At 35.8% G+C, this 22,650-nt stretch overlaps 1 protein-coding gene across 1 annotated transcript in view; it reads left to right on the plus strand.

The window, feature by feature from the left end:
- Positions 1-22,650, plus strand: part of MYO9A (myosin IXA) — a 224,341-nt gene that overhangs the window by 200,467 nt on the left and 1,224 nt on the right. Inside the window, 2 exon segments of the mRNA XM_007467841.1 lie at positions 19,904-20,106; positions 22,047-22,189. Of these exon segments, the coding sequence (XP_007467903.1) occupies positions 19,904-20,106; positions 22,047-22,189 (346 nt within the window).

Below are 22,650 nucleotides of genomic sequence, written 5' to 3' on the forward strand. Positions count from 1 at the left end.
TTCTCTTTTCCCCTGTGCATATAACAGAGTTGCAAATCAGTAAGTCTTTTGCCTGTACAGACAACCAAACGGAATGAAATGCCAGTCTCCCTTTCTTTTAGATGAACTCAAACCTTGATTCTTACCTTCTGGATTCAGTGATGACACTGCCATTTTCCTGTAAGAGGGGAGGGAATATCCTCTTTTCATAAACTCTATGTTTCCTTGAAATTCCAATAACCCCCCTTTCTTTTTAGCCTTTTTAGATTTACATTGAGGGAAAGGTGTTAGAATATTGATCACAGTATTGGTTCAAAAAAATGAAACTCTCAGTAAGCCCTGAGAGGAGAAGCTGGTACCAACTACTCTTGGCTCCTTAAAGCTAGAAGAAGGGCTGCTTAATTATCCTCAGCTTTGGATCTTAGCCACAAGTTTGGAACAAGAGGAAAAATCCCACTTAACATCCTATTGCATATGTATCTCTAGCTGTAGAAAAGGTGTTAGTCCCAGACTTAAGAACAAGACCGTGTCTAGGACGTATTTGGTATTCATTCAGCATCTAAGGGATTGAATCTAGGAGAGAGCAGTGAGTTTTAGGATATTCACTACAGATAAACTAATCAAAGTCAATGGTATTCAGGTCTTCACAGATGAAAAAAATTGCTATTCTGTAATTAAATACAACGGTGACTTTGCTGAAATGAAGAGTGAAATGAATTTTCGAAAAGTATGTTATATTATTGCTAATGTGAAAAGTCATTTGGGTTGGGTGTTGAAAGATGAGTAGTAATTTAACAAATGGTGAGAAGACAGGGGAACGACAATTCCAGAGGCAAAGAAGCATGAAACAGATATCTGTGAATAATGACTGCCTTGTGTAGCTGGAGCTGGTCAGGTGGTGTGGAAGTGGCAGAAGAGTTTGGAAAGGTAGACTGGAACCAGATATGCAGCATTAAGAATTTTGGGGCTTCCCTGGTAGCGCAGTGGTTGAGAGTCCGCCTGCCAATACAGGGGACACGGGTTCGTGCCCCGGTCTGGGAAGATCCACATGCCGCGGAGCGGCTGGGTCCATGAGCCATGGCCGCTGGGACTGCGTGTCCGAAGCCTGTGCTCTGCAATGGGAGAGGCCACAACAGTGAGAGGCCCGCGTACCACAAAAAAAAAAAAAAGAATTTTGAATTTTCCCGTTTTGAAGCACTTGGGAGCTATGGAAAGGTTTTGAAGTAGGGGAATATCACCATCATTTCTTTTAGAAAAATAGCTGGTAGCATTCTAAAGAAGAATGGATTAGAGATGGGCAAGACTGACAGCTATATATCAGTTAGGAGACTCTTGACTTGTAAGTAATCATATTTGCCATCACTATAATAGGTTGAATCCTGATCATGTCATTTTGAAAATATGTTTCTGCTACCATATACTTTCCACAGAATTAGATTTATGGAGCATAATCTTTGACTCTAGGCTATTCCCAGAGTAGGATTTCTGAATATGATATGCTCACGGTCTATCCAGTTATGCCTCTTCTATAACAAATGGGGTTTTGTGGTAACTTATTTTTGTTATAATTCTAAGCATAAGTATTGATCAAGTATTATTTAAGGTAATATAGTATGAAGAATATAATTTGAAATAAAGTTTACTTATCTATAGAACCCTCACACATTAACCTCTTGAAAGATGTTACACACAAAGGTTTTCATAGGCAAACAAAGTTTAGCGTATAATGTGCAGTACTTCCCAAACTTTAACTGTGGAGTGCTCTCTTCATAATGAGTCTAGTTGAACAGGGGTTCTAAAAAAAGCATTTCAAAAACAACATTCTAATTTTTAAAAATAGTATCAGTTGCTATTTTTTGTACTTAGTTTGGAATTTTAAAATCGCTCTAAGTCTTTTCAGGATTTTCTTGCAGTGCTCATAGTGGTTGGCAGTACTTACAAATTTTGCGTCATCTAGGCTTATTGAAGAACTTACCTGCATGTCTCAGTTAGAAATTTGCATACCTGCAATTCTGTATCATTGTGGATCTGTGGGGGTAAGCTATGCAACTGACAACACTAAAAGAAATGCCCTTCCAGAAGTTAAGTATTAATAATTGGAAAGTTAAGAATCAGTTGAAATGTGGCAGCTTTGAAGAGCTCCAAAGGAAAAAGATTCTAGCAAAGGGTCCTGTCATTTCCTTATGTTAGTGCATGCTGTCTAAGTCTACTGTTCACATTCAGGTGACTTGACATAATAAGAATCAGACCCAGAGAATGAAGATTTTCTGAGAATATAGAAGTGTTCTTACTGTTTTTGGTACTGACCAGAAAGTATTTTTGTAGTATTAATCTTTTTTTTTTTAGATATAATTGACATATAACATTCTTAGTTTTAGGTATAGCACAATGATTTGATATATGTATATATTGTGACGTGATTATCATAATAAGCTTAGCTAACATTCATCACCACATACAGTTAATAATTTTTTCTTGTAATAAGAACGTGTAGTGTTCTCTTTGATAACACCACAACAGAAGACCCTTGCTTTTTTTGTTCCTCCGGAACCCTCTTTCAGAGATCATGATGGTACGCAAGAGGCATTACTTGAAGATCCACATGCAGGAAACATGCAGCGCCAATGGTGAGGAGGATTAGGCACAGGACCTCTTTGGGAGAGTAGGCAAAAGGAGAACAGTATTTGTGCTCTTTTTTGTGAATTGTGAAAGAAGCATCTCTTTTGAAGCCTTGAAATCGTCTCTTTCAGATGTGGACAAATGGGAAGAAAAGTTATGTAGGGAATTCTCGTAGATAGAATTCCATAGGAGTGGAAGAACTACAGTAATATCTGGCAAGGGAACGTGATGCTTTTCAAGAGGCCTGAAAATTAGGTTTGGGGGAATAAAAGGCAGAAGTTAGGAAGTAAGGAAATATAAGGATTCTGTGATCTTGGGATGATAGGATTATATGTGAGAGAAGAGAAGGTGAAGATTTATAAACAGCAGAGTGAGTGAGCCAGGTGGGTTGAGTGTTTAGAGAGTAAAAAGTGCAGAATACTAGACAAGAATAAATGATGGTGGCTCCCTATGCAATTTTTGCTGCTAGACCTACCAGTTGTATCCTAAAAATTGATTGTTAGATATTTTCATTTCACTCTTATATCTCCTTTATAAAAAAATTCAGATTTGAAACTTAATACTAGCTCTTTTTGTATAATGATGTACTCAGTGCTTTTAAAGAAGCTGTTTTCTCACAAAACTTGAAAGATAAACTATTTTATATTTATCATTTTCAAATGACTGGAATTATTTTTCTCTTATAGTATATAATTTCTTTTAAAATTAGGCATTTGATAAATCTACGATCTTCTGTTTCTACATAAAAGACACATTTACATACTTGTTTCATGCTCATTGTGGAAAAATTTGAACAGTAGGGTAAAGTGCAAAAAGCAGGAAGAAAATCACAATTTTCTATTAATATTTTAGAATACTTATATTTCCCTTGAACTTTTTCCTTATGTATATGTAGTGAAGTTATGACAGTCCTATGGTATTCATAGTTTTATGTTTCTTTTATTATTATTATTTTTTTTTGCGGTATGTGGGCCTCTCACTGTTGTGGCCTCTCCCGTTGCGGAGCACAGGCTCCAGATGCGCAGGCTCAGTGGCCATGGCTCACGGGCCGAGCCGCTCTGCGGCATGTGGGATCTTCCCGGACCAGGGCACGAACCCATGTCCCCTGCATCGGCAGGTGGACTTTCAACCACTGCGCCACCAGGGAAGCCCTTCTTTTATTATTTTAGGAAGATTTTTGTAGAGCTAAAACATGAATTCAATTCAGTATTGTAAATCCATTTAATAGTTTTTAACTTAGAGTTTTACTAAATAAAAATGAGACTACCTTCCATCTATGTTTCTTCAGAGGTACTTCTCATTTTAGACTACACTTTAGACACATCTTTTTTTCCTTCCCGTTCTCTTCTGCAGATGAGACCTATCTTCCTAGCCCCATTCATTGATTCATTTTCATTTATTCTCATTCATTTTTTCAACAAAAATGTAACAGTTCTGTTGTGTTTTACGCACTTGTGCTAGGTGCTGGAGGTATAGAAATGACAAGATCTCTTCTTTAGATAAATTAACAGTCTAGTAAGCAAAGATATAAATAATTGTAGTTCAGTTTTCTAAATCTCATCTTGTCTGTTCAGAAAGCTGTAGGGAAGCATAGAGATCTAGGTGACTTAATACCTGAGAACACTGGATAAACTTCAATGGCTAGAATGTAAGATTTCTTGGTAAGAATGAAGGGAAGAGTGATAAGATATAATGAATTAGCAAACAGTTTTGGGGTTCTTAAATTCCAGGATTAGTAGTTTGGATTTGATCTTTTTAGTCCTTGAGAGGCCATCAAAGATTGTCTAAGAGTTTCCTCTTTTAAAAACACTGGACCTAAAGTTTCACAGAGGAATTTTACCAGCCCTTTAAAAACATAACAATACAATTTAATCTGTTCCAGAGCTGAGAGGGAAAAGGTCTTTTTTTATGAAAAGAGTGTAACATTGGTACTTTTTAACACCCTGCCCAAAAAAGAAAAACTAACAAAAATTTTACACAAAAGTATTAAAGGCAGCAGAGTACAGGATGGGCTCTGGACTAAACTTTTGTGTTTAAATCCTAGCACTAGATTACTAGCTATTGTGACATGGGCAAGTCATTTAATCTCCATGCCTCAGTTTTCTCATGTATAAACTGGAGTTAATAGTACCAGACTCACAGGATTAAATGAGTTTATACTTGTAAAGCCACAGAGCAGGACTTGATACACTGAGATATATATATATTTACACACATATGTGTATATCAATAAAACACTTGATATATAAATTCAGAACTGCCTCATCTGTGAATATTAATCCCAAGTTAAAATATTAGCAAGCATAGCTCAGTGGCCCATAAACATAAACTTTGACTAAGTGTGATTTAACCCAGGAACGCAAGAATGATTCGATTAGCATAATTCACCGTGTTAATTGATCTGTAGGAAAAAAATCATATTATCCTCATAGATATTTAAGAGGCATTTGATATTATTATACAGGTATTATTTTTTTAATTCTTATTAAAATAGGGATATATCTATAATTCCTTAGCATGATAAAATATATCTATTATATCCCCCAAACCAGTATCTTGCTTAATGGAGAAACATTGGAAGCTTTCTAATTAAAACTGGGAAAAGGCAAGAATGTACATTATCCTCACTGTTATTTGCCCTTGATCTAGAGGTACTATCTAATGCAATTAGGTAATAAAAAGGAATCAGAGGTATAAAACTTAGAAGAAGAGGTAGAATTATCACTATTTTCATTATGATTGTATATATGCAAAACTCAAGAAAATTAACTAAAAAATAAAGTTATAGGGTATCTGAGTACAATTGATAACTTTGATATGTACTATCCATTGGCTGATATAATGGAAGAAAAATGCCCATTTTTATTAGCACACACATGCACTCAAAACAGCAACATAAAATACCAAAGAATATACTTAAGAAATGTAGAACAAGAAATGTGGAAGATTTATACAGAGAGAGTCTTAAACCCCAAGAATTACAAAAGAAGATTTGAACAAATAAATGCATTTGGAAAGGAAGACTGAATATATAAATATGTCAGCTCTTCCTAAATTCATCTATTCATTTATTGTTCTAACACCCAATAGGATGGAGAGAGGATCTGTTGAGACTCACCTAAACATTCAGACTCATAAGACTACCGTGAGCTACACTTGGCATCAGAATCACGTAGAAGAATATGGGACAGGAAGCACAGCATGCCAGCAGACAGCATAAGGTCTTCCTTTTATGCCAGAGTCATCGTAGCGAGCCATGCTGCCACGCCACCCTCAGGGTGTTAGCTATATCTTTAGTCTCTCAAGTCACAGCTCAAGTGCAAGGAAAAAGAGGTCCACATTTAGTGCTTGCAGATCTGTTCTGCCTTAGAAGTTTCATGCCTCCACAGGAGTCAGTATCTTTCATAAAATTCCAGACATGGTTTCCAGGGTCCCTGCAAGGGATATGTCTAATTACAGCAGACTCCACACTCAAAGAGTCTAAATTTGTAGGTTCCAACTAGATATTTATAATTTATCATTCCTTCTTCAGATGCCAATCAGGGTAATTTTTGCCAGAGACAATGTTGTCTAGTAACGTCATTTACATGGTACCTTTATCAGGTTTCCAGGGTCCTGAGCTAGAACATGGACCAAAGATCAAATTCTCATAGACAAGGAAAGAGTTTTGTAACATTTTACCTCCAGATATGATGTCAGTAAAAACAACAAAAGAATATTTGGGGGGACCTTGACAAGATGCCACTAAAATTCATAATAAGAAAATAAGGAAGCAGGAAAACTAAGAAAATCCTTAAAAAAGAAAAAGAAAGGATCATAAACATTAAAGTGAGTGGCATTTCAGAGGTATACTATTCAATAAATGGTAAAGGAAAAAAGGATAGTCATGTGGAGAAAAAACAAGAAAAATTAAAATGTTGATCTAAATCAAAGACTAAAAATTAAAAAATAAAAGTGCTAGGAATATAGTCATCTCTCAATATCCACAGGGAATACTGTGAGGGGTTTCAGAACCCCTGCCCCCACAGATAACAAATTTCTAGGATGCTCAAATTCATTATGTAAAATGGCAAAGGGCTTCCCTGGTGGCATAGTGGTTAAGAATCGGCCTGCCAGTGCAGGGGACACAGGTTCGAGCCCTGGTCTGGGAAGATCCCACATGCCGCGGAGCAGCTAAGCCCATGCACCACAACTACTGAGCCTGAGCTCTAGAGCCCATGAGCCACAGCTGATGAGCCCATGTGCCACAACTACTGAAGCCCTCATCCCTAGAGCCTGTGCTCCACAACAAGAGAAGCCACTGCAATGAGAAGCCTGTGCACCACAACGAAGAGTAGCCCCTGCTTGTTGCAACTAGAGAAAGCCCATGCAGCAATGAAGACCCAGCACAGCCAAAAATAAACAAACAAAATAAAGTTCCTGTTTAAAAAAAAATGGAATAATATTTGTATATAACCTACACACATCCTCCCATTATACTTTATTTTTTATTTGAAGTATAATTGATTTACAATATTCAAGTGTACAGTATACTTATTTGATATTTTTATACATTACAAAATGATCACCACAGTAAGTCTAGTTACCATCTGTCACCATAGAAAGTTATTACAATATTATTGGCTATATTCCCTATGCTGTACATTACATCCACATGACTTATTTACTTTATAACTGGAAGTTTGTACCTTTTAATCTTCCTCACCTATTTAACTCATCCCCCTACCCCGCTTCTCTTTGGCAACCACCAGTTTGTTCTTTGTATCTATTAATCTGTTTCTGTTTTGTTATGTTTGTTTTTTTAGATTCCACATATAAGTGAAATCATGCATTACTTGTCTTTCTGTGTTTGATGTATTTCACGTAGCATAATCTAGGTCCATCCATGTTGTTGCTAATGACAGGATTTCATTCTTTTTTTATGATTGAGTAATATTCCATTATGTGTGTATGTATGTTTGTATACACATACATGCATACATATATATACTTCATCTTTTATCCAGTCATTTATCCAGTCATCTATCATTGGATACTTAGGTTGCTTTCATATGTAGGCTATTGTAAATAATGCTGCAGTGAACATAGGGGTGTATATATCTTTTCAAATTAGTGTTTTTGTTTTATCTGGATAAATATCCATGAGTGGAATTGTTAGATCATATGATAGTTCTATTTTTAATTTTTTGAGGATCCTTCGTACAATCTTCCATGTACCAATTTACATTCCCACCAGCAGTGCACAGGGCTTCCCTTTTCTCCACATCCTCACCAACACTTACCTGCTATCTTTTTGATAATAGCCATTCTGACAGGTGTGAGTTGATATCTCATTGTGGTTTTGATTTGCATTTCCTTGATGATAGTGATGTTGAACATCTTTTCATGTGTCTGTTGGCCATCTGAATGTTGTCTTTGGAAAAATGTCTATTGAGGTGCTCTGCTCATTTTTTTTTTTTTTTTGCGATACGCGGCCCTCTCATTGTGGTCTCTCCCGTTGCGGAGCACAGGCTCCGGACGTGCAGGCTCAGCGGCCATGGCTCACGGGCCCAGCCTCTCTGCAGCATGCGGGATCTTCCCGGGCCAGGGCACAAACCCGTGTCCCCTGCATCAGCAGGCAGACTCTCAACCACTGCGCCACCAGGGAAGCCCTGCTTATTTTTTAATTAGGTTGTTTGTCATTTTGAAGTTGAGTTGTATGAGTTATTTGTATATTTTTGGATATTAACCCCTTGTTAGATATATCATTTGCAAATATCTTTTCCTGTTCAGTAGGCTGCCTTTTCATTTTGTTGATAACTTCCTTCACTGTGCAGAAGCTTTTTAGTTTGATGTAGTCCCATTTGTTTATTTTTGTTTTTTTTTTCACTTGACTAAGGAGACATATCCAAAAAATATTGCTAACACCAGTGTCAAAGAGCATACTGCCTGTGTTTTCTTCTAGGAGTTTTATGGTTTCAGGTCTTACATTTAAGTGTTTAATGCATTTTGTGTTTATTTTTGTATATGGTATGAGAAAGTAACCCAGTTTGATTCTTTTGCATGTAGCTGTTCAGTTGTCCCAACACCATTTGTTGAAGAAGCTGTCTCTTCCCCCTTGTGTATTCTTGCCTCCTTTGTTGTAGATTAATTAACCATATAAGCATGGGTTTATTTCTGGACACTCTGGTTTCTGTTCCAGTGATCTATGTTTCTGTTTTTGTTCCAGTACCATACTGTTTTGATCACTGTAGCTTGGCAGTATATTTTGAAATCAGGGAGTGTGATACCTCTAGTTTTGTTGTTCTTTCTCAAGATTGGTTTGGCTGTTTGGAGTCTTCTGTGTTTCCATACACATTTTGGAATTATTTGTTCTAGTTCTGTGAAAAATGCCATTGGTGTTTTGACAGGGATTACATTTAATCTGTAGATTGCCTTGGGTAGTAGTTGTGATTTTAACAGTATTAATTCTTCCAATCCATGAACATGGTATATCTTTCCATTTGTTTGTGTCATCTTCAGTTTCTTTCATTGGTGTCTTTTAGTTTTCCAAGTACAGGTCTTTTATCTCCTTGGTTAGATTTATTCCTAGGTATTTTCTTCTTTTTGATGCAGTTGTAAATGGAATTGTGTTCTTAATTCCTCTTTCTGATAGTTCATTGTTAGTGTATAGAAATGCATCAGATTTCTGTATATTAATTTTGTATCCTGAAACTTTAGTTAATTTATTCTCATATTTTTTCAGTGGTATCTTTAGGATTTTTTTATATGTATGGTATCATGTCATCTGCAAACAGTGACAGTTTTACTTCCTCCTTTGCAATTTGTATTTCTTTTATTTTTCTTGTCTGATTACTGTGGCTAGGACTTCCAATACTATGTTAAATAAAAGTGATGAGAGTGGGCATCTTTGTCTTGTTTCTGATCTTAGAGGAAATGCTTTCAGCTTTTCACCATTGAGTGTGATGTTAGGTTTGTCATATATGACCTTTATTATGTTGAGGTTTGTCTCTCTATAACCACTTTGTTGAGAGTTTTTATCATAAATGGATGTTGAATTTTGTCAAAGCTTTTTCTGCATCTGTTGAGATGATCATAATTTTTATTCTTCAGTTTGTCAATGTGGTGTATCACACTGATTGATTTGTGGGTGTTGAACCATCCTTGCATCCCTGGGATAAATCCTACTTGATCATGGTATGATCCTTATAATGTATTGTTGAATTTGGTTTGCTAGTGTTTTGTTAAGGACTTTTATGTCTGTGTTCAGCAGTGACATTGGCCTGTAATTATCTTTTTTGTGTGGTGTCTTTGGTTTTGATATCAGGGTGATGCTGACCTCATAGAAAGAGTTCAGACGCATTTCTTCCTCTTCAGTTTTTGGGAATAGTTTGAGAAGGATAGGTGTCCTGCATACTTTAAATCATCCCTAGATTACTTACCATACCTAATTCAATGTAAATGTAAATAGTTGTTATGTAATGCTATGTAAATAGTTGTTAGTGCATGGTGGCAAATTCAACTTTTGTTTTTTGGAATTTTAGGGAAATTTTTTTCAAATATTTTCATTCTGCAGTTGGTTGGATCCAAGAATGCAGAATCTGCAGATACAGAGGGATGTCTTACAGCTCAGGCAACCTCTCTTTGCAGAGCTGTTTACTGCCCTGTATCCTGCAGGCACAAAAGCATTCCACCTCTTCACCTTCACATTGCCAAAACATCCAAGAAGAAGCTTAATTCAGCTGAAAGGGCAGTTATGGAAGAGCCCAAGAGGCGATGAAGAAGGTTACCAGATACACCTTTCCTACACAAGTTGAAACTAATACGTAACAGGAGGCAGAAAAGGATAAATCTTTAGGGAACAAAAGGGGAAAGGGGAGCAAAAGGAAAACAGACTGAAGTAGCTAACAAAGAAACTAAAAGCACCTTAAGATAACAGAGAAACTGAAGCCAAGTGTGATTAAATTAATATAATTTATCAAGTCAGTGGGCCCTGTATTGTACTTCTTGTACAATCCAATAGAATTTTTTTAATCAATTTTTTAAATATGACTTTTTTAGATCTCTAAAAGCATGTTTTGGTTTTTCTTTTTCTCCTAGTATATATATTGAGATTATATACATTGAGATATAGTTGATATATATATAGCATTGTGTAAATTTAAGGTGTACAATGTGATGATTTTATATATATATATATATATATATATATATATATATATATATAAAAAAATGATTACCACAGTAAGGTTACTTACCACATCCATTACTTCATATAGTTACTTATTTCTTTTTTTTTTGGTGGTAACAACATTTAAGATCTCCTCTCTTAGCAACTTTTAAGCATATAATACAGTATTGTTAACTGCAGTCAGTATGCTGTACATTACATCCCCAGAATTTATTCATCTTGTAACTGGAAATTTGTACCCTTTGACCACTGTCACCCATTTCCCCCACACCCCAGCCCCTGGCAACCACCGATCTACTCTCTGTTTCTATGAGTTCAGTTACAAATATGTTTTTTAAGAAGAAGGGAATTCCACCTTCTCCCATTTTGAAAGGGTGAAATCAGTGCTAGTTTATTTTTCTTTACAAACTGAAAATAGTTAACTCTCCAAAAGCATAGTAATGTCTTAAATTGCTTCTTGATCTTGGCTCTCTGTCGTAACTGTGTTATCTGTGATGTCTTTGGTAGTGGTAATCCAGCTTTTCCTAGTAACTTTGTTAATGAGAGGTTGGAAATTTGAATATTGTGTATGATATTAAATCGTGGATAAGTGGGACTTTAGACCTAACACTCATCAACATTTGAAAATTATTGTAGTTGAAATCTTGATTTTAGGAATAATTTGTCTCTAGAGTTTAAGCTGGAAAGTCACTGGCATAACTGTTCAGAAAAGGATTACAATATGGCTTTATAGGTTTTTCAGTACTTATATTAACAATTGGGTACACATTGTTCATAAACTATGTGATCAATCAAAAACAATAAAATCCCTATTATGATAGAAAAATATACTGTGATCTTGGAGTAGAGGAGGTTTTTCTATTATATAAAACCATTAAAAGAAAAGTTCATAGGTTCATTGGCATAGTTATCAAGTATTAATGCATGACAGAAATGACCGTAAGCAAGGCAAAAGGGAAATGATATATGGTAAGAAAATATTTACAACTCATATCACAAAGTCTGATTTTCCCTAGTTAATGAGGAGAAAGCCCCTACAAATAAATAGGAGAAAGACCTAGTGGAAAATGAACAAAGGATACTACAAACCACTTCTCAAAGTGTTAACTGCTAACTCTTTCCAGGGAGTCCACAAGGTCAAATATTTTTATCATAATGTGAAGAAAATATTTGCCTTTTCACTCTGTTGACTTTTGCAGTGATGGTAGAAAAACAATTATGGATAAAACCACTGAAAGAGAATATATAGTGAATGTTGCTATAAAAAAAGAAATCCCATTTAAAAAAACTAAATTATGCTTACTATGGAAAAGTATGGAGAATAAAGGATATTATTCCACTCAGGAAATACCTTTATATATTTGCAGATTTTAAAAGAACCTATGGTATACCAGTTTATGTCCAGTTTTTAACACAGTATTAGCATTTTCCCATGTTTCTAAAAGCTCTATGTATTAACTTTAAAATTTACTTTCTCTGACCTTGTAAGAGAACTCTGGGCTGTAGGGGTTCCAGCTTTTCCTTAATCTTTATTTAATGCTATCTTAAAAGAGATCAGACCTGTGGAGTTTGATTTTCTTCAGCTCTGTTAAGTAATTCTTAGCTAACCCGTAGGGAAGTACTTTAGGTGGCCAGGTGATGGTATGAATGCCGAACAAAGGCAGCTCTTTTACTGAATACTGGGAAGTGAATACTAGGAGTGAGCTCAGATTTTTCCAGCTCCCTGAGACTTTTATATCACATTAACTTTTAGTTGTTCATTTGGCTTCATTAAAGTAGTCACAGTGATATGTAATGAGAAGCTGTCTTGGAATTTATAATGTAATTCTGACCAGTCATAATGGACTTTAACACCATGTTGATACCAACTCCAGACCCTGTTCTCTGCATCCATTCCACAATGCTATCTTTCTGTAGTTATCCTCTATTAAATTTGCAGACTGACCTTTTGTTTTGAGGGCTTTTTTCTTAACATATTCTTTACTTCTTGCTCTCAGAACTAAAAGTGGAATAGCAGTCTTTTCACCCTCCTACTATTCATCCTGTTGCATGTTTTAGAGGGCATGAGCTTGGAAGAGTCAGTCTGAATGCCCTTAGAACTACCTTCTACTTTCACCTTACCATTTGGGCTAGCAGAGCAGTTTCTGTTTCTGAGACAGCATGTCTTCCTTTCTTCTTCCCAAAATCAACTCAGAAATCTGTCAGTTTATTGTCCCATTCTATTCAAAAGATAGTAGTATATTTGCATAAATCGTTAACTTTGAAGAGGAGCTCTTACTTGTTGAGAAATACAACACATTTTAAAAAAGCACAGAAACATACATCTGCATCTTAATGAATTATGAAGTAAACATCCACATACCAACCTCAAGTCAAGAAATAGAACATTGCCAGCACCCCCAGAAGCTCTTCTCTTTCTCTTTCCAATCGCAATCCTTTCTCTCCCCCAAAGGTAAGCAATAACTTGAGTTACTCTGTTTTCTTTGTTGTTTTCCCACTAAAGTATGTATCCCTGAGCACTATAGTTTTGTTTCGTTTGTTTTTGAGCTTTATATAAATGGAATCATATAATAGGTATTATTTTATATCTGACTTATTTCACTCAACCTTATGTGTGTAAGACTTATCCATATTATTGTGTTTCATTGTAGCTCATATATGTTACTGTATAGTATTCCAGTGTATATGTATACCACAGTTTATCCATTCTAGTATTGATGGACATTTGGCTTGTTTTGGGGGGAATTATGAATAATGTTGCTATGAACATTCTGATACATGTAGTTTGGATGGACACATGGATGTATTTTTGTGGGGGTTATATAGGAATTACTGAGTCACAGGATATATATATATATCTTCAACCTGAGTACATAATGCCAAACTTTTTTTCCAAAATGGTTGTACTTTACTAGCAGTGTATGAGAGTTCCCAATTGCTCCTCCCCAGCACTTATATTGCCAGATTCCTTAATTATAACCATTTTAGTGGATGTATCATTGGGGTCTTATTTTAAATTTCTGTGTTGTGACTCCAGTGTGCTTAAGCACCTTTTCGTAAGTATGTTGGCAGTTTGGATATGCTCTTTTGTGAGGGACCTGTTCAGAACTCTTGCCCATTTTTCTAATTGGGTTGTCTGTCTTTCTCTGATCTGTAGGACTTCTTTATGAATTCTGGATACGTACCCTTTATTGGTTACTTCTGTTGAAGCTTTCTTCTTCCACTCTTAAAGGTGTCTTTTGATGAACAGGATGTTCTTTATTGTAATGTAGGCTAACTTACCAGTCTTTTCCTTTAGACTAGTACTTTTAGGGTCATGTTTAAGTTTTTTACTACCTGAAGTTATAAAGATAATCTTTATTATCTTCTAAAAGCTTTATTGTTTTGCCTTTCATATTTAGAGATATAATCCACCTGGAAAAAATTTTTGTATGTGGTGTAGTGTAGGAAGTGGTCTTTATGTTTCCACATGGGTACTCAGTTTTTCCAGCACTGTTTATTTAAAAAAGCATCCTTTCCATACATCCTTTCCATGCTCTGAAGTTCCCCTTTTGTGATCAATCAAGAGTCTATATATGTGTGGCTCTCTTTCTAGGCTCTCTATTTTGACTTTGTACCAACACCACTATTTTAATTACTATAGCTTTCTAAAAATATCTGCTAGAACAAGTCATCCTACCTCCTTCTTCAATAGCGCTTTGACTCTTCTTGGCTCTGTATACAGTATTGCCATACACATTATAGAATCAGCTTCACAAAAATTGTCTTGGGATTTTTATTGAGATTGCATTGAATTTAGAGATCACTTTAGGGAGAATTGATATTTTTACAATATTGATTGTTCCCATCCGTGAGCATGATATATCTCTCCATTCATGTAGATCATTAGTTCCTCTCAAAATTGTTTTATAGTTTTGTATATAGATATCTCATACATCTTTTGAATTATTTGAATTGTTACTAGGATTTTAATAATGTTAATTCAATTATAAATGTTATTTTAAAATTTTTGTATTCTGTTTGTTGCTTGTTAAATAAAAATACAATTGATTTTGGTATTTTCCCACTTACTCTAACAATTTTTCTATGCATTCCTTTGGATTTCCTACCTCTACAGTCATATTGTTCATGAATAATGATAGTTTCATTTGTTCTTTCATAATCCTTCTGCCTTTTATTTCTTTATCTTACGTTAGCTAGAAACTTCAATGCTATGTTGAAAGGAAGTGGTGATAGGGATCATTCTTGGCATGTTCCCAGTCTCAAAGGGAAAGCTTTCAGCCTTTTAGCACTAAGTATGATGTTTGCTATAGAATTTTTATAGATGCTTGATGATATTAAATATGTTCCCTTCTATTCCTGGTTTTCTAAGAGTTGTAATTGTGATTTAATATTGAATTTTATGAAATGCCTTTGCTGCATGTATTGAGGTGTGCATGAGACTTTTTAATTTTATTGTTATGACATTTTACAATGAGTGAATTTCTGAATGTTAAATCATTATACTAGTGCAATAAATCCAACTTAGTCATGATGTAATATTCTCCTTATATATTGCTTGATTTGATTTATAGTATGTTGTTTAGGATTTTACACCCCTGTTTATGACTAAAATTGTCCTATAATAGACTTTCCTTTTAATGTCCTTATGTTTTGGTATCAAGCTTATGCTGGCCTCTAAGAATGAGTTGGAGAGTAGCCCTTATTTTTAATTCTGTGGAAGAATTTGTGTGTTATTTCTTCTTGTTTACTAGTGAAATCATGTAGGCTTCCAGTTTTCTCTCTGTAAAGGTTTTATTTATAGATTCAATTTATAAGATTAATCACATTTTTTATTTTTTGACAGTATTAATTACTTGGATTTTTGTAGAAATTTCTCCACTTTGTGTAAAATTTCAGATTTCTTGACATAAAGTTGTTCATAGTAGCCTCTTATCCTTTTCATGTCTACTAGATTTTTAGTGATGTCCTCTTTTCATTCCCGCCTTTGGTTATTTGTAAATTCTTTTTCTCTTACCAATTTTGCCAGAGTTTAAAATCTTTTATTAGTCTTTTCAAAGAGCTACATTTTGGCTTTGGTCCTCTTTTTTCTAATGTTTATTTTCTTTTTTCTCCTTGAGTTTATTTTGTTGTTCTTTATCTAGTTTCCTGAAATAGATACTTACCTCTTTAATTTTTAACTTTTCTTTTTTTCTAATATATGCATATAAGGCTATAACTTTAATATAGGCAGAGTTAAACTGTATCCCATAGATTTTGATATTACTGTTCAAAGAATTTTAAAATTTTCATTGTGATTTCTTCTTTGGCTGGGCTATGGGTGTTTTAGAAGTCTTATTTCTTTTTTTTTTTTAATTCAAGTATATTTGATTTACAATGTTGTGTTAATTTCTGCTGTACAGCAAAGTGACTCATTTATACATATATATACATTCTTTTCATATTCTTTTCCATTATGGTTTATCACAGGATATTGAATATAGTTCCCTGTGCTATACAGTAGGACCTTGTTGTTTATCCATTCTATATATAATATTGATAGTTTGCATCTGCTAATCCAAAACTCCCAATCCATCTCTCCCTTACCTCCCTCCACTTTGGCAATCACAAGTCTGTTCTCTATGTCTGTGAGTCTGTTTCTGTTTCGTAGATAAGTTCATTTGTGTCATATTTTAGATTCCACATATAAGTGATATCATATGGTATTTGTCTTTCTCTTTCTGACTTACTTCACTTAGTATGATAATCTCTAGGTCCATCCATGTTGCTGCAAATGGCATTATTTCATATATGTACCATATCTTCTTTATTCATAGAAGTCTATTTCTTAAATTCTGCATACATAGGGATTTTTAGTTTTTTTCTTTGTAACTGCACTATCAGAAAACTTATTTTAAATTAATTTAAAGGTCAGATAAACTATTTGAACCCTTTGGAAATGTATTGTCTTGCTGTATGTGCTTTAAAGTAATGAGTATTCTGTAGTTAGATCGTGAATTCTATGTATGTCTATTATATCACTTAGGTTTATTAAGTTGTTCAGTTCTGTGACTTTACTGATTGGTGTGTACACACTTGTTTTCTCTGTGCTGACATGGTAAGTCTTTTACGCCAATCTTTTTACTTTCAGCCTTTCTGAATTCTGAATGTTTTATATGCATGCTTTGTAAACTTAATATAGTTGGGTTTTCTTTTTTTAATACAGTCTGATAATCTTCAGATTTTAACTAGAGCATTTAATCTACTTAATTTAATGTAATCACTGATATATTTGGATTTAAATCTACTATTTTATTTTGTGCTTTTAATTTTTCTTACCTGACATATGTTTCTTTTCTTTCTTTCCTTTTTTGGTTCATTCTTGCCTTTTTCTTTTGGCTACTTTGTATTATTCCATTTTTTTCCTTTGTTAGTTTTGAAGTTTTATACTTTTTTACTCTTCTTTTAGTAGTCAACCTAAAGATTACAGCATAAATTTGTGGTTTATCAAAGTCTGTTAATTGGTACTTTTATTTTTTTCCCAGATAATGCAAGGACTTTAATATGCTTTAGCTATTATATGATGTAGTTGATGTTGTTATTATGTTTTTAATTACCTGTGTATTTTAAGTTCAACACATTATTCTTATGTTTTATGCAAATTCTTTTAGACTTACATATTTACTGTTTTCATTGCTCTTCATTTCTTCCTCCATGGCTTTTCTTCTTGGGTCATTTTCTGTCTGCTCTTCCTTTAGTGCGGATCTGCTGGTGACAGATCTCCTGTCTTAGTATGTCTGAAAATGTCTTTATTTCAACTTCATTCTTGAAGTTTGTTTTTGTGATGTATAGAATTCTAGATTGGCAGTTACTTTTTCCTTTCCTCTTTTGAAAATACCATTTATTGTTTTCTGACTTACATTGTTTCTGTTGAAAAGTAAGCTTTGAATCAAATAGTTGCTTCTTTGTTGCAGGTACTTTTTTTTTTTTTGACTGCTTTTAAGATTTTCTCTTGCCTTTCATTTTTAGCAGCTGTCTCTAGGTATGGACTTCTTTTTATTTATCTTTCCTAGAGGTCAAAGGCTTTCTTTAATATCTTTAATTAGTTTTGAAAAATGTCCTGCCATTATCTTTTTGTTATTTCTTCTACAGGATCTCTCTTCTCTCCTGGTAATCTTTTTATATATGGTAGATCTTTTTATTGTGTTCTTCTATCAACTTTTCTGAATTTTTCTAGAAATTTTTTTGTTTTGTTTTGTTTTCTCTGCTTGATTCTTTGTATTTTCTTCTGACCTAACTTCTGGTCCACTAATTCAACTGTGTCTTTCTATCTCTTTCAGCATGGCTATTTTAAGTCTGTTCTGAGAGCAACAATATCTGGTGTCATTGAAGGTTTCTGTTGTTTTTACTGGTTTTCATTTACATTGTCTTGTCTCCTTTTGTGTTTGGTTGCCTTTTGTTGTGTGTGAGACATAGTATTTTTAAAAATTATTTGTAAAAATATTTTGAAACCTGAGATGATGTTACTTTCCTCCAGATGGTGTTTTCATTTCTTCTGCCAGGTCCTAGGGTACTAGCAAACTGGGGTTACTTTAATCCAATTTTTAGGGATTACAATTTTCTGAACCATTCAAATGACTTGAAGCTAGGCTTCAGTATCTGCAAGGACCATAATAATTTCAATTTACACTTATATCTAGGATGCAAACCTTAGGGGTCCCAGCATCAGGCATGGATGGGAATGGAGCCCACTACAGCCCACACCCTTGCCTGGGTCTGGACTATTATTCTTTACCCCAGGGGTTGGCAAACTTTTTCTGTAAAGGACCAGAGAGTAAATACTTGAGCCGTTGTGGACCATAGGATCTTTTGCAACCATCAGTGCTACCATTACTCTGCAGAAGAGCCATAGACAGTACGTGAATTAATGAGCATGAAGGCATTTCAGTAAAGCTTTATTTACAAAATCAGGCACAAGGACAGACTTGGCCCAGGGGCCATAATTTGCTGACTCCTGCTGTAGTCGGTCAAAAGCTCTGCTCAGACTCTCATCCACCTCTTCTTAAGTTTAAATTAGCCCTGAATGCTGAGCTAACCTCATCTTGGTCTACCTTATTAGCTCTCTGGTGCCTTCAAGAATATGTTGGGTTTTTTGTGTTTGGTCCAGTTGTTCTCAGCAGGAGGTTTAATTTTAAATACCTAGTCTGCCATTATCAGAAGTGAAAGTTCTGTGCAAGGTAACCAATTAAAACAAAGAGATTTTTTTCCCCCTCTGATCTCAAGAAAGAAGTTTCTTGAGTTGTTCTTAGAGAATATCTCTCACTAACACCCTGTAATATATAAATGACTTTTTAAAAAAAATAAAACTGAGTTTTAGGACCTGTTTCTATAGTCTTCCTAGAGAGACTGTATATTCCAAGGTTAAAGTTATAGAGCAGAACTTTCTTCGATGATGGAAATGTTCTACATCTGCACTGTTCAATATGGTAGTCACTAGCCACCTGTGGCTGTTGAGCTTTTGAAACCTGGCTAGTGTGAACGCAGAACTAAATTTTTACTTCTATGTAATTTTTAAAAAATTTTTATCAGAGTATAGTTGACTTACAATGTTGTGTTAGTTTCAGGTGTGCAGCAAAGTGAATCAGTTATACATATACATATATCCACTTTTTTAGATTCTTTTCCCATGCAGGCCATTACAGAGTATTGAGTAGAGAGTTCCCTGTGCTATACAGGAGGTCCTTATTAGTTATCTATTTTACATATAGTAGTGTCAATCCTAATCTCCCAATTTATCCCTCCCCGCCTTACCCCCAATTTTATTTTAATTAATTAATTTAAATAGCCATGTGTGGATATTTAGTTTGGAGGGGATGCAGCTTAGATTAAAAGAAAAATCTTGTCTCAGTACACAGTGTGTTCTTACACTCCCACCCACCAACGTACCCATTTTCCAGTGCTCTTGCAAGAAAATGCTTAACCTAAATGTGTTCGATGGATGGTATCCCACTAAATATCTTAGGTGTCACAGAATGTTTCTGCTTATTCCTAGCATTCACCAGGTGTGATGGAAGTAGTACACTTGTTATCCTGACTGGGCCAAGTAAAACTGATCAGTCACTCAGTTTACCTTTTAACATATATTTTTCTTTGCAGGGAAAGGGGCGTCTTCGTCGAGGAAACTATCCATGCCCGTCCTCTCCTGTTGTAGTTCGGTTGCCCTCCATGTCTGATGTCCCAGAAGAGACCTTGACTAGTGAGGCAGCGCTGGAGGCTGACATCACAGAACAGCAGCAAGCAGCTATGCAGCAGGAGGAGAGAGTCCTGACTGAGCAGATTGAGAACCTGCAGAAAGAAAAGTGAGTTTCCAGGGGGAAAGGGAGCAACTAGTTATCTGTTTTCATTTCCTTCCTTCTGTCCTTTTTTTATTCTTCCTTATTGTGAGTCAGGCACTAGGTTAGGTGATATAGGGGATGTGGAGATGACAAAGACATGTTGCCTGTACTCAGGTGGCAATGTGAAAGTTGTCATCTCAAGGAAGGTTGCTCTGTGAGCTGGGAGACCAAACTGAAGCTGCTACAGTGTGATGATTCTGGAGATGCTACTGGGACAGGCTGTGTCAGTCTTAGCCAAGATCCCTAACAGGTCACCAGCCTTGGTGAACAGATTTGTCTTAAAAAGGAGGAATAAGGATTCCCAGGCTAAGACTATTCAGAACTCCATAAAGGAAGGTTATTATCTGAAGATCAATATAGCTATGGGGCCAGCAACTGGCTGGTCAGGGTAAGGCAGCAACTCTAGTGGGTGCTGGGATACTAGGTAGGTACATTGGTTGCAATTTAGGCGACACATAAGCCGCTCTGTGACCTCTACCATCACTGGAGCAGGAGTGGGTATCCCTACATCTTGGGGATAATGTGAACATCCCATGGTTCTCCCTGAAGGTACTGTTTAGTGGTTTTGGTTGACAATGATGACTCTTATGTTTTAAGGGGATTTTTGTTCCTGATTTCCCAGGATCCCAGAATCCTAGGTCTGAGAGCTTGATTCATGAGAGGTTATGAGTCTGTTAAAGTACTTTTTTGCCTGTCAGGATTGAATCTAGAATTTGGGCAAGCTAAAAAAGGCAGCTAGGGCTCAGGTGTGCTGAACATGGTAAGGCAAAAGTGGTCTACTTTGACCAGGGGCTAGCTATTTGATATAAAAATGATCTGAAAAGAGGACCTAATTCAGCTTTGATGAAAATGGCATTGGAAGTATTGAAGGGTGAATAGGAATTTGCTAGGAAGGTGAAAAGTCTTTCCAGAGAAAGGAAAACGTATGAGCCTAGTCTTAGAGGTGTGAATGCACACTGCTTATGACAGTTGTAAATGCAGTAATGAGTTGCTGGTGAGACTGTCCTTGAAGAGATTGTCCATGAATCTCAAGCTAGATGTTGGAGGTATTAAGGGATGAATAATTTAAAGCTAGGTAGAGTGGAAGAGAAGCTACAAGGGCTCTGAAAGGGAGGAGACTTGATGAAAAACGGAGTTACAGTTGGAAGGATAAGGAGATTGTGGACAGAGTGGAGGACTGGATTGACAAACTCTAGGATCTGCCCATTGGAGAAAATTGCCTATATAAAGTGGAGGAGAGGTTGTTACGTAAAGGAACTTTGGTTTTAGAGTATTAATGCGAGCTTTCACAAAGATGTGGATTGAAATAGGTCAGGGTGGTGTCAGGCAGTAGTGAGAAAGCGAGATTAGGAGCCAAGTACCAAAGACTTCAGGGAATGAGGGGGCATGACTGAGAGGTAGGTGGGTGATGGGTGAGGAGGAGTAGAGAATACTCTTAACGTGGAGATGGCAAAGGCTTGTCAAAGGACAGAAAAGGTCAATCAGTATTTTACTTCATCTAGGAATCCTAGAGACTATCTAGTTTAATCTCTTTGTTTTGTGGATGAGAAAGTTGAGGTCCAGAGAGAGGAAAGTACTTTCCTGATACATTATGAATAAGTTTAGAGTGAGTTTAGAATCATCTCCTGATTACCAGCCCAGAGTTCATTTTACCAGAAGGTCTCGTAGCTTCAGCATCTTTCTCTACCTCATGCTTAGCCCCGTTATAGGTCCCAGCCTTTGCTGTCTTTAGCCTTCACTGTGACTGTGCTTTCTGGTCCTTATCACCACCCTGGAAAGGAACAGTAAGAAATGTGACTATTTTTGCTACCTCAATTCCTGATTTTCACGGAAGGTCTTTTTCCCTGTTGTCTTCCTTCCATTTCTTATCAAATGATAAGGCGTTTCTTGATTGTATCTTACAGGGAAGAGCTAACTTTTGAGATGCTTGTACTGGAACCCCGTGCCTCTGATGATGAAACCCTTGAGTCTGAGGCCTCCATAGGGACTGCTGATAGCTCTGAAAATTTGAATATCGAGTCTGAAGGTGCCATCGCTGAGAAATCAGGTAAATGAACATGTTAGACCAAAGACTCCAGATTTGTTTTGCAAAGAAGGAATAAAGATTCCCAAGTGAAGACAAAGTCCCTTTCAAGAAGGCCTTGAGTTTACATGAAAAAGTGACAAAGTCCTAAAGAGTTGAAATATACCGATTTTGTGAAGCTTCTATATAAATTGTTCATCAGACCAAGCCTTCAATGTAAGGCGTTACTTTTGCAATTTGATGTTTTCTCTATATTTACCACAGAGAAAAGGCAACAGTCACAGCTTCTGTGTCTTACTGACCCACGATCCATTTTCTAAGGGTGGGTAGCAGGAGCTGAGCACTGCTGTGAGATGGGACTGTACCAAACAAGGTCTTTAACTGCCTAGCGTGTTTCAGCGAGATGTGGAATTGACTACATATCCTGGCAGTTTTTTAAATGATAGGGACTGTTGTAGGCCTCTTCCGAAGCCATAGTTCAACTA

Source organism: Lipotes vexillifer, unplaced genomic scaffold (assembly GCF_000442215.2).
Source record: "Lipotes vexillifer unplaced genomic scaffold, Lipotes_vexillifer_v1.1 scaffold792, whole genome shotgun sequence".
Classification (NCBI taxonomy): domain Eukaryota; kingdom Metazoa; phylum Chordata; class Mammalia; order Artiodactyla; family Lipotidae; genus Lipotes; species Lipotes vexillifer.